Consider the following 17,644-nt stretch of genomic DNA (forward strand, 5'->3'; position numbering starts at 1 on the left):
ATAGCTTAAAGTGTATCAGTTTCTCCCTGGCATCTTGACTATAGCAAAAGTGAAATTCTTTACTATCTGCAGAAATTCTAGTCAGTGTCTCCTCTGGTTTAATTGGGTGACAATTACTTAATGGCTTTAATCCTTAATATGATAGGCGTTCTTCTCGGGATCCTTAGTGGTATCTTTTCTTAGACCTCTCCCACTCACATTATTTTTCACTCTATCTTTTATTGCCACAAAAGTACAATTTCAATCTTAGGAACAAAACTTGCTTTTACTTCTTTCCCTACAGTGATAACTTCCATGTTTCCTTCTGTAATGCAGCCACTTTTCCTTTGTAAATTTCTCATTTAGAGATCCAGTCTCCTTGATAACTATGACTAAAAATAAGTCATAATATGTTGGAGGTGAAATGTATGCTACAAACAGAACAGAAAAGTGTTTCTTAGTACCCTCCAAAGGCAATCATGTATCCTCTATTTGGATAGAACTCAGTACCTAAAGAACTCCATTCATATCTGACAGTTCCCATTACAGGGATTTTTTTAAATGCAAAATTGAAATTTTCATCATAGTAATTCAAACATCTGGTCTCATCTTGGGTAAATTAGAGAAAATGGGATAAATTCCATCCTTGTTCCAAAGACAATTTTTCAGGATTCCCCTTCAGATTCTCTATTTATTGTCTCCAAATATACTCCAAGAACTTTATGAAAACAATTCCTTATTTCTTGTAGACACTTGGCTGGAATTCCTCACCATCCTCACCTTTATGTATTTATTCCCTCCAATTCAACAACGGCTGGAAAGCACAGACCAGATTTCCCAGAGTCTCTCATCAGCAAAATTCTGGTTTAAATCCCATAGTAAGAAGTCAAACATGAGGTGTGGAATGGAGACGAGAAACCACTTTTGCTCCTTTGCTTCTGGCAGAGGTGTGTGGTCCTCAACAGGTGTGAGGCTTTGGAACTACTGCTGGGTATTCTCTTTGGATCTCTATTTGATGCTAGAGAGAACTGAGATAATAATTTTCTGCCACCTTTTCAATGTTCCAATTTTCTGAGATTTGTGGCAGCTTCCTTCATATTTTCTTTCCCATCCCACTAAAGGTTTTGAAAACACCTAATTCCCTATACTTTAAATGCTTTCCTGCCTAGAAAGCCTAAGATTGATGTCTTTTTCCTGGACCAAATCCTAACTTACGCACATTCTTTTTGTCTTTCTTCACTTTATTGCCTAGATTATTAGTCAGTGACCTTGATAGAGCTGACAGTGCAAACCATTTTTATTTGTTGCCTGACACTATTGATTCTGACAAACTGTGTTCAGACACAATCTCAAATCTGTTTTCAGGTCATCTGTTTTCAAAGAAAAGCTTGCATTTTCTGTATTTTTGACATATGTCTCCAAAAATAAATGTGAGATGTTACTAAGTTTCTTGTCATAGTCTGGACGCCATAATTCCCAACTTGAAATGATTCTTAATTAGTTCATTAATCAGCATTTATGGTGAATATAGAACAGGTGAAATTTGCTTGGTTAAGTAATCAGACTGCCATGGTGAAAAAGAAAAAGGCCTTGCTTCTGTCTTCTTGGAGCTTAAGATCTAGAGAGACAAACATTTCTTGCTTTTCTAAGGATTGCTTCGCTCAAATTTGTGTAAATAAATCCCGTTCAATAATTTTAACTAATTTTCTTGCTTTCAGATTTCTTTCTCAATCCTATGTACAAATGCTAGAAAAAATATTAAATGCACTTCTATTCATATGACTCAAAATATGAATACCCTTTAACATAGCATTTAAGGCTCTCTACAATTTTTTTCTAATATATTCTTTCAATCTCATAATTGACCAATATTGTAATTCACAATTGACGTTATATGAGACATGCTCACTGACAGTGAATTTACGTATATTTTCTTACCACTGCCAATAACCATACGAAATATGTATTCATAGGCTTTTTTTCAGGTGAAGAAACTGAAGCATAGAGAGTTTGTATTATTACGTGAGACCAGGTAGCTAATGAATAATGGATCTAGGATTCAAAAAGAGTGTATCTGACTCCAGAACTGGAACACTAAATAGGATAAACAAGATTCCCAAAGAGATCAGATTCTAAACCTTAAATATTTAGCTATTACTTTATATGGCAAAGCCATAATTAAATATGCTTAAATGAACAAGTTTGAGATGGATCAGTTTCCTGGATCATAAATGTAATCCCATGTGTTAAGATAAGACAAGAGGCAGAGGGACATTTGACATAGAGGAAGGAGGAGTAGACAAAGTTGGAATAAGGTGGCCACCAACCAAGGAATTCCAGTGGCCACTAAAAACTGGAAAGGTAAGTCTCTCTCCTGGACCCTTTGGAAAAGCACAGCCCCGCCAATACCTTGATTTTGGCCACGTGGTACTGATTCCACTTTTTGCCCACAGAGCTAGGAGAAAATACATTTCTATTTTTGAAAGCTACCAAGGTTATGATTAATTTGTTACAGTAGACATAGGAAACTCACACAAGCACTGAAATTTTGCTCTACACTGTCACCGACAGACAAATCTTATGTTTTCCAAAGCAGACTCAATTTGAATAGGAATTAGAGGGTAAATGACTACAGGACCAAGTTCATGGGCATTATTCAACACTATAGAAGTCTGAGTAGAGATATCAAATAACCTAAAGGAAATGGGCCACTCAATACTGGGAATGTTATTCCAGAATAAAAGTCCAAGTCAGAGTAGAAACATCAAAGAAGACTTAAATAGCTGAAAGTAACCATGAACACTTTTGTTGGTTTTCTTCAGTTTTCACATACTGAAAGGCAAGTGGTCCTTCAACTAGTGGAAAAGAAAATTTTGCAAAATGGAGATAAGTTTTTGTGCCAGAATAAAACAGGTGCCCTTGTAGTGGCAGGATAGCAAGGAAGGATGGATGAGTGTAGTCATAGAGTCCACTGTTTGGCCACAAGCATAAGCAAGTGTGTGGTTTAAAGAAGAAAGCAATGTAAAATCAGATTCCTAGCCCCATGTCAGGCCTTGTCTTAATTTTATTCAACATTCTCTCTCTCTCTCTCTCTCTCTCTCTCTCTCTCTCTCTCACTGGTGCTCTTACTGCCAGCCCTCAACATTCTCATCTATAAGTGTGAACAACAGAAAAAAAAACAGGATTAGGATAGAAATTTTATCACCCAGAGCCAGAAGTCTCCCATTGACAAATGATAGTTAATTAAATCAACTGGCTAATTATTAACAGAAAACAGACTCCTTTCCCATAACATTTTACTAAGTTAAATTGCCAGATGAACTGCAGATATAATTGTAAAACATCAAAACCATTGAAGTACAGTAGAAAATGAAGGCAAAGGTGAATTTTATATACACTTGCAGTGAAGAGGCCTTTCAGATCACAAAAAATGATAATCCATAAAGAATAAGGTAGACTGACAACTAGGTATAACAAGAATTTTGAGACATGTCAAAATAAAGAGGGAAAGACCAATGACAATTGGGGGAAAAAAGTCTTTGCAACATTCATAGTAGACAAAAAACAGTTACATCAGTACATTATAAGATCTTACAAATCAATGAAAAAGAAAAGCATTTCAAACCAAGCAGAGAACACAAACAGGAAACATAAATGCACAGAGAAACAGTTGAATAGGGCACAAGAAGAAAAGCTCGGGAACATCATGAGTACCTAGTAATGAAAAAATATATACAACAGGATGGCATTTTAATCTATCAAATTAGAAAATCTGAAAACTATTTAAGAACTCAGGGTTGGTAAACATACAGAATAATAAAGACTATCGTGTACTGCTGGCCAAGTGGTATATTTTTGGAAAGTAATTTATACTTCTAAATCAAAAGTCTTAAAATATGGGTAATGTTTCACACAAAAATTTGACTACGTGGGGATTTTTTTCTCTTACTAGATGTTGAAGTATAATTATGCAACATTCATTCCTCTAGTATTTCAGCTAGAATGCCACTTGCAAACAAGTATTGAAACATCAAAAGAAAACTACAGTTTACTTAGATTTTGACTGTTTGTACTTTTGTTTTTTACTGCAGTAAACTGTTTTGAAAGGCTAATATTTAACTACTATTATAAATTAAAAAATTTGATCTGTTAGAAACTGTGTTGGATGCATATTAAGGCAGTTACACTGTTTTGTAAAATACTGGATTATTTTCTTATCAAAGAAGACTAAAGGTGAAGGTATTCAATGTCTAACAGACTAAAACCTTAAAAATTGTTACAGTTACAGAGCAGAAAATATTACAGTATATTCAGTTTAATGAAGCATTCATCAACATTTATTCCTAACACAAGATTTATAATTATATGCAGACCTAAATCCAACAGACATACACAGTTTGCACTATTTATGTAGTTTTTAGGTTAGAATGATGTTAAATCTGTACAAATGTGTAACATAGACAGAAACATAAAATAAGAACAATCACTCATTTTCACTTGAAAAGTAATGATCGGTGTTATGAAATAAAAACAAAAATATAAGTTCCTTTATATTTTTCAGGTAAGTAGCACATTTAAGAAATTATATTCTCATCAGCTTGGCAATTTTGAGAGAGATGGCTCATATTCGACAAATTGTAATCAAGTCCTAAAAATCCAAAATACTGTAACATATCTGTTATCTCCAGGTAATCAAAGAGATTGGTTTGTTTGTTTTGGTTTTAATCCAACAGAAAGGCAAAGTGACTTTGATTAGAACGAGAGAAGAAAAAGAACATGTAAACCAAAAAGTCTGTGAAAAAATGTTAAGTAAAATACAGTGAATGAGGCAAGCTGAAGAATGCCTCAAAACTATGTTTTTCTGAACAATTCAGTATAAAGTGTTTTCTCTCAAATTATTCCCCATTATCATAGCTACTTTACAGCACACAAATTTGATTTCAATTTTTAAGTGCAATTATGCTAGAGCAATATTTCATTTCTTCTGAAATACTTTGTTCTTAAAAGAATTTGTCAGGATTTATAGAAAACTGAATTTGAAACTGGGAAAGCTATTTCTCCTTCAGTAATGCCTTCCCCACTGTGGAAGACCTTAAAGATGAAATTCTAGAACAATTCAATAAATGCTATGAAAAATACAGATTCCCAACTCTACTCCAAGAGATTTTGGTCAAAGCGCTTCAGAATTTGCATTTGTATATGTGTGTGTGTGTAGTGTGTGTGTGTGTGTGTAGTGTGTGTAGTGTGTGTGGTGTGTGTGTGTGTGTGTGTAGTGTGTGGTGTGTGTGTGTGTAGTGTGTGTAGTGTGTGTGTGTAGTGTGTGTAGTGTGTGTAGTATGTGTGTGTGTGTAGTGTGTGTGTGTGTAGTGTGTGTGTGTGTAGTGTGTGTAGTGTGTGTGTGTGTGTAGTGTGTGTGTAGTGTGTGTGTGGTGTGTGTGTATGAGGAAGTGTGTGTAGTGTGTATGTGTAGTGTGTGTAGTATGTGTGTGTGTGTAGTGTGTGTATGTGTGTGTGTGTAGTGTGTGTGTGTATAGTGTGTGTGTGTAGTGTGTGTAGTGTGTGTGTGTACTATGTGTGTGTGTGTGTGTGTGTGTGTGTGGTGTGTGTGTATGAGGAAGTGTGCAAGTGTGGAAAACTTAATTTTACCCGAGAGAATGATATCTAACCACATGATTGGCATTTGGCCAAATGAAATGGACTTAAAGGACATTTTCTACGATACTAAAATGATCCTAACATTTACAGTGCATATGACGTTTAGGTATGAACCTATACATTATCTAACTTTGCCTGAGCTAAGAAGCTGGGCTGATTATTTATGTAGCTCAATGTATACATTCTGAGATCATTAGAAATTAAGAACTGGAAGGGGCTGATGGAGTAACTCAAGTGGTAGAGCACCTACTTAGCAAGAATGGGGCCCTGAGTTCAAGCTGTCAAAAAAAGTCAGAAGAACTAGGAAGAATTATTACACAGCACCTAGGAATCCACACTACTGTACGTATATTTAAATTGGAATGAACTAAAAGTTTAGGTGGTAAGTGATTCAAATAATTTTTTGGTGGTACTGGGATTTGAGCTCAAGTTCTCCTACTTGCTAGGAAGGCACTTTACCACTGCCACAGGCGACACTCCTGCTCTTTTTTTTCTTTTTTTTTTTTTTGGCTTTAGTTGTTTTTCATATCAGGTCTCATGTGTTTTGCTTGAGGCCAGCCTTGGGTCACAATCCTCCTAATAACTCCTCTTGCATAGCTGGGATGACAGGTGCATACCACCATATCTGCCTTCTAATTAGCTAGGATTACAGGATTGAGTCACCACACCTAGTTCAGGTGATCAAAATATCTTAACTCAATATTAAGCAAAATTTTAAAAAAATTCAGCTGGACTTTTTTGCTAACTTCCCAAATAGTTGCTAGAGTACAAATGAGTACAAACTCCTTTTGCTTCTTTTTAAAGCCAGATTATGCTTCTTTTTCCAAAATACTTTTTTGGAAAAGTATATTTTTCCAAAATAAGAAAAACACTTTTCTACTAAATGTTTTTCATTGCATAATGTAAATGACATGGAAATTTTGTCCACTCCAATCTCAAGATGGCATGCAAATGGTAAGGAATGAATGAGTTTTATTTTATTACTCCCTTGGATAACAACTGAGAACAATACTCATTTCTTTACAACTTGATTACCATCTTCGGTACACATCATGCCATCTGATGAGCGAGATGGAGGGAGAAGCCGTTCACTAGCTTTGTGGTATATAGTCCTAGCCTTGAAAGAAGAGATGACTTTCTTGACCTATATGAAAGCATCGAATGTACTATCTGTACAGAATAGTGCTAATCTCCTGAAAATGAACGAACAAATAAAAAGTAAAGATGCAACCCTAATTTTATGTCTCAGAGTTCACTTCAGATGTACAAACTAGACTACAAAAAGTGTGAATATAAAAAAGTAGAATGTCAATTGAAATTTTGCCTTATTTAGCTTATGTCGTTTCATTTTCATGATGAAAAATATACATTTTAAGACTTTGTCTAGAACTCAACACAGTGAAAATTTTCCCAACAAATCTACCATATTATGACTTTTTGGGATTTTTTTTGTATTGCCTCATTAAGTGTTTAAAATGAGAAAATGTCTTGAACCATATTAATACACTTTCTTTCTCTTGTACTTGTTTACAAATGATTTTCCCATAGTGAGCCAGAAGCAAAGCCTTAGGAGAGCTTGGAAAATGGAATATGAAGAGAAAAGAAGATTGGCATAAATTCTTTTTGGTTTTCAAAATAATCACTTTAAAATATAAATTTCTAGAGACGGATATCAGAGAGAAAAGCATTTTCTAAATTAGCAAATCTTCCCTTTATACATAAAAGAACAAAACTTGGAAAACTGAGCTTGGAGTTCTACTATAAGACATAGAATAGGATAGATGATGTATAAGAACTTTTTTTTAACCACAAAGTAAAAAAAATGTCAATCTTTCCTTGGCTGAGTATGAAGCCCAAGAGAAGGCAAAAGGGAGACAAAGGGAGGTATAAACTTAGGGTCTACTTCTTATGCCAAGATTCACTGTCATGGATAGCGTATCTGTTAAATATTATCTGGCCACAGTGTATTACTATTTAAAACATATTTATTTTTTATGTCATCTAGTCCACAATTATAAGGCATAAATATATCCCTTCTAATCAACAACTAACTCACTGAACAAGTCACTATTTAGACCTCTTACATGCCAGACATCTAAAAGTTAGACAAATTGGGAAATAGTAGCCCCTGGGATTCCTCAGAGAATTGTCAGTTTATTGGGTATGGTAGGGGTTGAGAGAGATACAAGCAAATTATTGACTTATTTAATATCTTGACATATTTTGGTTATACTTTCACCATTTATATGTGAGATCCTAGTTCAGTCTCCCTTTTTTCTTTATTTGCTAGTAAACATTTTAATGAGGTGTGGTTTGATTGCCCAAGTCACATAAATGTTCTGAAATTACCCTTTGCTTTAGTATAAATTAAAATTTATATATTGAAATTTCAAAATACGACTTTCCAAATGACAACTTATGATTAAAACAAAACAGCTACCTGCTACTCTATACATTTTGGACAGCTATATTGCTAATATTTCAATGAAATTTTGATATGGTAAAGCTAAAAACATTTTAACAAAAGGAAAATAATGTCAAATGAAAGCTCAGAAAATATTAGAAGAAAATAGGCCTAAAGAAAATGAATGGACGCTATTGATATTGTAGTGTCCTTGAGTACAAGGTTATTTGACCACAGCGACCAGGGAGTGGACTACACATGCACCAACAATTCCTTTCAAAGCTGAGTGAGGTCCCAGCTCCTTAACTGTGAAGATGGGTATGAAAGTCATGAAGGTATTGAAAAGAGTCTCTGTAAATAAATGAAGATCCCCTCTGCTATTTGCAATACTGTTTCCCTAAAACCATCAGGTTGGAGAGGGGAAGAATGGGATCTTGTAGGTAGTAAACACTCAAAATATTGGTTTTATATTAGTTATTGAAACATGGAAGAGGACAAAAGGCCAAAATAAATGATAATACATACCAAAATGAAATAACAAAATATCCAATTAAAATAATAACTAGAATGGAAATGTAAAGAGAAAATGAATTAGGAACTTTTATAGAAAAGACCATGTAAAATGCCAGAGAAAGAAGAGTCCTGGAAAGATGGAGACTGGAAAAATCAGAAAAGAAGTCACCAATATTAGAAAATATGATTATAATTCTCTAATATATTATACTGCCTACTTTTGAAAATGTGTACATTTACCCAAGTCAGCACAGAACATTATTTCTCCTTGTTTTTTAAATTGCAAGGAATATCTTTCTTTCAAAGTCAAATTGATACTTCTTCCAGTGTCTTAGATTCTGCTCTCTATTCAAAGGCCCTAATACAAGCTAAACTACATATAGATGATAGATAGATAGATACAAAGATAGATAGAATAACTACACAATTTTAAAGCATGAAAGGTTTTTCTCTAAATGTAAAGAAGAAAATATTGCAAAAAGTCAAATTTGATTATTCAAAATTAGAAAACATCCATATTTCAAAACTCACCATAGAGACATCTAGCAAAACATAGTGAACTCATCAGGTGGCAGTGAAGATGACCACATAGGCACTGTTCACTTGTCTAGTTAATTTTTAAGAGTTTTACTCTTAATCGTTAATGGAGAGCCAAGTCATCAAATGGGAAAACATGTATAAAAGAGAACTCCAAACAAATGAATAGTGAGAGCATAGAAAAGCATGATAATATAGAAGTGAAGGAATTGCCAAGAAACAGGTGTTTAGGAATCTAGGGATTCAGCACCACACAGTGGCTGAAAAGACAGGCCAGGAAAAACAACTGTTCACCAGATACAAAGGAAATCCAAGGAACAAGTTTCAAAAGGTTTTGAGAGAAAGGCCTTCCAGAAAAAAAGAGGGAAGGAAAGATGAGTTATCTTACAGACTTGAACAATTGTGAAAAAAATTATATTGGAGCAAAGAACATTAAGAACATAAAACATCTAAGGGAAATAAAAGATGAGGTGATTATTAATTTCAGTGTACACAAAAAATTACAATCTGCATATTTTATACATCTGGTCCAGTCACCTATATCCAGACCCTAATTAAAGTAAGAAAAGTGTCGCTGAATAATTACACACTCTTAGGACATAATAAATTATCTCCAGAGAACTGGGTTGCAGTAACTGGAAGGAGAGCTGTTTGTCATTATGAGATTGTCAGTTCTCTGACTTTTTAACCTTTGTGCATGTAATCTCCATGACAAAATTAATTTGGAAAATTTGATACACAAAATAAAAGGAATACCAGTAAATAAAAAGTTGCTATACCAAATATATATATTAAATATTTATTTACACATAAAAAGTTGCTATACCAAATATATAATACATTAAATAGTTATTTATACATAAAGTATGTATATATATAAAATATGGAACCAGGGAACATCTGTTTACTTGCTTAACTCCACTTAGAACAGTGTTTCTCACACCATAGGTACTACATTCTTTTCTTCCCAGAAACTTTATAATATTGAAATAAAATGTAATTAGCTGGAAAGTATACCACTTAGGAACAGCAAACTGAAAAAAACATGTTCATACATCTATACTGAAAACCAGTTTACTTGTGTCCATATGTGTATAACAAATAAATGAGAAAAAATGAGAAAAGGAGAAGTAAAAAAGGAATGGAGGGGAAAGGGAAATTGAAAAGGAGGTAAAGACAAAGTTGTAGAGCAATAGAAGGGAAAGGAAGAGAAGTAGGGAAGGGATTTGCGGTAGAGAGGGATGAATAGATAATTTTTAAAGCAACATTTTGCAGTGATATAGTCAAGGTGTGGTGATATTACTCACTTATACTGTTTTCTAGTATCTATGACATTTGTGAGAGCATTTATTATGTTTTTAATTGACTTTTTTTCAATAATGAGAGAACACATTCAGCACTCTCATTCTTTAGCTTAAACATTCATCTGACCCAGCTGACCATACCACTGACCCAGAATAAGGTGAGGGGGCAGGAATTGATTTGGAAGCTACTTAATAAATATTTCCCAAGAGATATATTGAAAATATTCAGTCACTTACTTCGTATGATCTACTGAAGGCCTGTGGTTCTCTTCCCCTTGATGCATACTGATCCCATTTCCAAGTCCCCAGCTAAAAGTGTTTGAATCTTGTACATTTGTTGGGATTGGCTGGTACCATTTGCACAAGTCTCTTTTTTCAAATGTGCAAACTTCCTCAACTTGGAAAAAATAAAACAAAGAAAACAGAGCTAATCATAATGAATACATCAACAGATGACAATTTATATCGCCACTGAATTTTCTTATTCTTGGTTTTTAAAAAAACCATAATATAATTTTGTGTTATTAAAATAATTAGACAAATGTTTTGAATAAACATTAGGAGAGAGTCCCAAAAATCTAGATTTTTGTACTTGATTTTCTGCAGTAAGTGAAATATGAGAATAAATGTACATACTAACAATGTGCTCTTATGAGAAAGTAAGATGTTTATTAGCTCCAGAGAAGCAATGAGAGCATCACCTGTGTCATCTAACACAGCACTGCCAATGCTTGCATAAGCTACAAGCTCTGATAAGCATTTTCTCCTTTGTCCACAGTAATATACAGCTTAATTTGGGTCAATGCAAATTTCAAACTACTTAATTTCAATGCAATGTGATTTACAAAAACTTTTATGTTAGTCCTGCTTCCTTGAAAGATTTTAAGACTTTTGTGATTATTGTATTCTGGTATTATAGAAAGTTGTAAGTTATAAGTCCAGTGATGTTTTTGTGTGAAAATGCTTTCTAAAATCTCTCTCTCCTTCCCCCAATCGCTCTCCAATTCTTTCTGTCTCTCTCTTTCTCTTTCTGAATGTCTGCATACATCTGTCTTAAGTACTGCATTGCTTGAGTTAAAAAAAGACTAATTTCAATGAGTTTTTATATATACTATAAAACCTGATATACACCCCAACTTTTGAATGACATTAGCATTGATGGTATACTCACTTCCACCATTTAGAAAATTGAGTATACGAGTTGATGTAAAATCTGGGAATAAAGCATGCCATTGAGCAAAATGTCTTTTAGGCAAGTGTGATGGTGCATGCTATAATCTAAACTACACATGGGAGGCAGAGGCTGCAGGCTCATGACAGTTTGAGGCCAGTTAGGTCAAAGTTAGTGAGATCCATTCTCAAAAACAAAATTTCAGAACAAAAGGGCAGGAGATTTCTGACAATCTGGTGTGTTTTTTCAATCTCTAATATTAATATACATTATACATATTAATAGTATACAGTAGTATATATGTATATGATGTATACTATATACATATATAGAGAGATTTAGAATCCAACGAAATTCTTTGAAAAAAGATGGAAATTGTACCCTTTACAAAATACAATTAGAAAACATAAAGTATCATCAGTTAAGAAAAAATAGGCTGTAGGGTTCTGTTGCAATGATATTGTACCTACAGTTTACAATAATGTATCATACATTAAAAATTTGTTAACAGAGAAGACCTCCAATTAAGGGTGCTTATCACAATTTTATAAAATAATCAGAAAATATAAATCTGTAGGTTATAAGCTGATTTATAATATTTCATCTAAAAAAGAGATGGAGAAGGGAGCAAAGTAATATAGCTTGTTTGCAAATAAAATGTTAATAATTGCAAAATAAAATATTCTCTGTGATTTAAATATAATTGAAGCATAAACATTCATTCATGACATTTAAAGAATTTAGCAAAATATCTAATCTAATAATAAATGACATTATCAAAATGGCAAAGATGAATTAAGAAGATATTCAGCATTTACTAAAGATATAATTTGATATAATTAGTTAGGTTATGTGTAAACATTTATAAATATTAGAACTTTTATTTGATCTTTGTAGTGTTGCCCCCTGAGAAAATCTGAATACCACAGTAGCTTCCATCTGTCATCACCTTATTTGCAGTGCACTGCATATATCCCTGTCTAACTTGAGTTCATTACAGCACCACTCATCCATGGAGTGGGCCAACTTTGGGTTTATGATTGTTTAGTTTAGATAAGACTGTTTCATTGTGATATGTTTGTATATTAAGGACCATTTTCTGCAATAAAAGAAGTATGAAATGTACTGAATTTCCTAATTCCTAGAAACTCTTGACAAGACTGATATAAGATAAATAAGAGTTTTTTGGCTTTGTTTTTGCTGTACTGGGGCTTGAACTCAGGGTCTTCACCTTGAGCCACTCCACCAGCCCTATTTTTGTGAAGGATTTTTCAAGATATGGTCGTGCCAAACTATTTGCCCCATTATCTTTGAACCGCCATCCTCCTGATCCCTGCCTCCTGAATAGTTAGAATTACAGGCATGCACCACTAGCACCCAGCAAGAGTTTTCCCATATTCTCTGTGTTATCTGCATATTCTTAACTCTTACCATTATGAAGATGTGAGAAATAATTTAGTACAGTAAGTTCATATACTACTCAACAAAGAGCACAGGACAGGAAAATGGTACTTACCATTCAGACAGATATTAGTTTTTGTCCTCTCAGACCATATCTTTGACTAAGAAGTTATCTTTAAAATTAAATAATTTGCCTTTGATCCATTTAGAAAAAATGGATCCATTTAGAAAAATTGGCAAGCACCAATAAATGGAAAAATATGTTTTAGCAGGACAGGGGGTATGTCAAAGGTCCTCTCTGTATAAAATTTGTCTTCTTATGAACTGTGTATATTTGACTTTGCATTTATTGTTACGTGTGTATTTTAGCAATGGAAAAATTGCAATAATGAATCAAATTTGAGGGTATTATAATGCTTTCTCCCAAATACTTGATAATGTGAGCAGTGGATACAAAAGGACATACAGAGAAGAGGTAGTAAATGATGGTCTCAGAGTCAAGCACAGTTCATGAAGATAATAGATGTGAATCCAAAGCATTAATCTAAGACACTCACCTATCATTAAGCTTGATATAAAAATGCATATTGATTATTCTACTATAATTTTTATATAAATAACTCATACACAAAAACTCCCCTAAGCCATATGAACATTTTATGACAAAGGCTGTGACAGTTTGAAATTAAACTAGGAATTTTTTACCTATTTTGACTTTCTTAAACACAAAATTTAGGAATTGACTTACCACAGGTTGATTCATCTGATTTGTCAGGGCAGTCAAATCTGAAATCACATTTCTGAATTTTTTCAATACAATGGCCATCAGAACTGCAGACAAATTCATTGTGTGTGCAGTTGTGTGGAGGTAATGTTACTGGAACTGAAGTTTCTGGTGGTGTTGGAATATCCACTAGCAAATTACCTTGGTAAGAAATAATACAGAGGCATCATTTAGCAGGTGTTTTATATCTTTAAATATTTTACAAAAGTTAAATATGCAAAGCATATTTAGAAATATTACAAAGATATTTGATAGTATTTTTTAATTAACTAAATTAATTTATGTAAGTATCTAGTTGGGGTTCATCTTAGCAAAGGACAAAATAATTCTGAATATTTTAAATTAAAACAATAGGTGAAGATGCAGACAGAAATCATTCATACAGAAAATCTACTCAGAGCATAATATATGAATTGAAATCTCAGGTACAAGGCTTAGAAGATCAGTAGGAACCAAGAGAGTTCTAGTACTGACATTAGGAACTAGAATCAGTCTTAATAAACCTTCTAGCCCACTAGTGAAATAGGCTTTGTTCTTCCATTGCTATACAGAATCTAACATTTCATCATCTTTGTTTCATATAGTCTCAAATATTCAAGATTCAAGGTTGTACAAAAGATCCAAACCAGAAGTCCTCATTTAGAAGATTCAAACAACTAAGATTATTATTATTTTTTATTTTTATTCATATGTGCATACAAGGCTTGGGTCATTTCTCCTCCCTGCCCCCACCCCCTCCCTTACCACCCACTCCACCCCGTCCCTCTACCCCCTACCCCCTCAATACCCAGAAGAAACTATTTTGCCCTTATTTCTGATTTTGTTGTAGAGAGAGTATAAGCAATAATAGAAAGCAACAAGGGTTTTTGCTGGTTGAGATAAGGATAGCTATACAGGGAGTTGACTCACATTAATTTCCTGTGCGTGTGTGTTACCTTCTAGGTTAATTCTTTTTGATCTAACCTTTTCTCTAGTTCCTGGTCCCCTTTTCCTATTGCCCTCAGTTGCTTTTAAGGTATCTGCTTTAGTTTCTTTGCATTAAGGGCAACAAATGCTAGCTAGTTTTTTAGGTGTCTTACCTATCCTCACCCCTCCCTTGTGTGCTAAAGCTTTTATCATGTACTCAAAGTCCAATCCCATTGTTGTGTTTGCCCTTGATCTAATGTCCACATATGAGGGAGAACATATGATTTTTGGTCTTTTGGGCCAGGCTAACCTCACTCAGAATGATGTTCTTCAATTCCATCCATTTACCAGCGAATGATAACATTTCTTTCTTCTTCAAGGCTGCATAAAATTCCATTGTGTATAGATACCACATTTTCTTAATCCATTCTTCAGTGCTGGGGCATCTTGGCTGTTTCCATAACTTGGCTATTGTGAATAGTGCCGCAGTCTTTTGGGTATATCCCCAAGAGTGGTATTGCTGGATCAAATGGTAGATCGATATCCAGCTTTTTAAGTAGCCTCCAAATTTTTTTCCAGAGTGGTTGTACTAGTCTACATTCCCACCAACAGTGTAAGAGGGTTCCTTTTTCCCCGCATCCTCGCCAACACCTGTTGTTGGTGGTGTTGCTGATGATGGCTATTCTAACAGGGGTGAAGTGGAATCTTAGCGTGGTTTTAATTTGCATTTCCTTTATTGCTAGAGATGGTGAGCATTTTTTCATGTGTTTTCTGGCCATTTGAATTTCTTCTTTTGAGAAAGTTCTGTTTAGTTCACTTGCCCATTTCTTTATTGGTTCATTAGTTTTGGGAGAATTTAGTTTTTTAAGTTCCCTGTATATTCTGGTTATCAGTCCTTTGTCTGATGTATAGTTGGCAAATATTTTCTCCCACTCTGTGGGTGTTCTCTTCAGTTTAGAGACCATTTCTTTTGATGAACAGAAGCTTTTTAGTTTTATGAGGTCCCATTTATCTATGCTATCTCTTAGTTGCTGTGCTGCTGGGGTTTCTTTGAGAAAGTTCTTACCTATACCTACTAACTCCAGAGTATTTCCTACTCTTTCTTGTATCAACTTAAGAGTTTGTGGTCTGATATTAAGATCCTTGATCCATTTTGAGTTAATCTTGGTATAGGGTGATATACATGGATCTAGTTTCAGTTTTTTGCAGACTGCTAACCAGTTTTCCCAGCAGTTTTTGTGGAAGAGGCTGCTATTTCTCCATCGTATATTTTTAGCTCCTTTGTCAAAGATAAGTTGCTTATAGTTGTGTGGCTTCATATCTGGATCCTCTATTCTGTTCCACTGGTCTTCATGTCTGTTTTTGTGCCAGTACCATGCTGTTTTTATTGTTATTGCTTTGTAATATAGTTTGAAGTCAGGTATTGTGATACCTCCTGCATTGTTCTTTTGACTGAGTGTTGCCTTGGCTATTCGTGGCCTCTTGTGTTTCCATATAAATTTAACAGTAGATTTTTCAATGTCTTTAATGAATGTCATTGGAATTTTGATGGGAATTGCATTAAACATATAGATTACTTTTGGGAGTATCGACATTTTTACTATGTTGATTCTACCAATCCATGAGCATGGGAGATCTCTCCACTTTCTATACTCTTCCTCAATCTCTTTCTTCAGAAGTATATAGTTTTCCTTGTAGAGGTCTTTCACATCTTTTGTTAGGTTTACACCTAGGTATTTGATTTTTTTTTGAGGCTATTGTAAATGGAATTGTTTTCATACATTCTTTTTCCGTTTGCTCATTGTTAGTGTATAGAAATGCTAACGATTTTTCTATGTTGATTTTATATCCTGCTACCTTGCTCTAGCTATTGATGATGTCTAGAAGCTTCTGAGTAGAGTTTTTTGGGTCTTTAAGGTATAGGATCATGTCGTCTGTAAATAGGGATATTTTGACAGTTTCTTTACCTATTTGTATTCCTTTTATTCCTTCTTCTTGCCTAATTGCTCTGGCTAGGAATTCCAGTACTATGTTGAATAGGAGTGGAGATAGTGGGCATCCTTGTCTGGTTCCTGATTTTAGAGGGAATGGTTTTAGTTTTTCACCGTTAAGTATAATGCTGGCTGTAGGTTTGTCATATATAGCTTTTATAATGTTGAGGAACTTTCCTTCTATTCCTAGTTTTCTTAGAGCTTTTATCATGAAATGATGTTCGATCTTATCAAAGGCTTTTTCTGCATCTATTGAGATGATCAAGTGGTTTTTGTCTTTGCTTCTATTAATGTGGTTTATTACGTTTATTGATTTTCATATGTTGAACCACCCCTGCATCCCTGGGATGAAGCCTACTTGGTTGTGGTGAATAATCTTTTTGATGTGTTGCTGAATTCGGTTTGCCATTATTTTGTTGAGGATTTTTTGCATCAGTGTTCATTAAGGAGATTGGCCTATAGTTCTCCTTTTTGGAGGTGTCTTTGCCTGGTTTTGGGATAAGTGTAATACTGGCTTCATAAAATGTGTTTGGCAGTTTTCCTTCCCTTTCTATTTCATGGAACAGTTTAAGGAGGGTTGGTATCAGTTCTTCTTTAAAGGTCTGATAGAATTCAGCAGAGAATCCATCAGGTCCTGGACTTTTCTTTTTGGGGAGACTCTTGATTGCTGCTTCAATTTCATTTTGTGTTATAGGTCTATTCAGGTGATTAATTTAATCTTGGTTCAGTTTTGGATGATAATATGTATCTAGAAATCTGTCCATTTCTTTTAGATTTTCAAATTTATTTGAATATAGGTTCTCAAAGTAGTCTCTGATGATTTCCTGGACTTCCATGGTGTTTGTTGTTATCTCCCCTTTTGCATTCCTAATTCTACTAATTTGGGTTTTTTCTCTCCTCATTTTAGTCAGGTTTGCCAGGGGTCTATCGATCTTGTTTATTTTTTCAAAGAACCAACTTTTTGTTTCATTAATTCTTTGTATGGTTTTTTTGGTTTCT

At 34.1% G+C, this 17,644-nt stretch overlaps 1 protein-coding gene across 1 annotated transcript in view; it reads right to left on the reverse strand.

Annotated features, from left to right (window-relative positions):
• The window catches only part of Malrd1 (MAM and LDL receptor class A domain containing 1), a 598,455-nt gene that overhangs the window by 382,041 nt on the left and 198,770 nt on the right, over positions 1–17,644 (reverse strand). The window contains exons 20-21 of the mRNA XM_074056557.1: positions 13,713–13,889; positions 10,630–10,789 (exon numbers count right to left, since the gene is read on the reverse strand). Coding sequence (XP_073912658.1) covers positions 10,630–10,789; positions 13,713–13,889 — 337 coding nt within the window. The remainder of the gene's footprint in view (positions 1–10,629; positions 10,790–13,712; positions 13,890–17,644) is intronic.

This window comes from Castor canadensis, chromosome 15 (assembly GCF_047511655.1).
Source record: "Castor canadensis chromosome 15, mCasCan1.hap1v2, whole genome shotgun sequence".
NCBI lineage: Eukaryota > Metazoa > Chordata > Mammalia > Rodentia > Castoridae > Castor > Castor canadensis.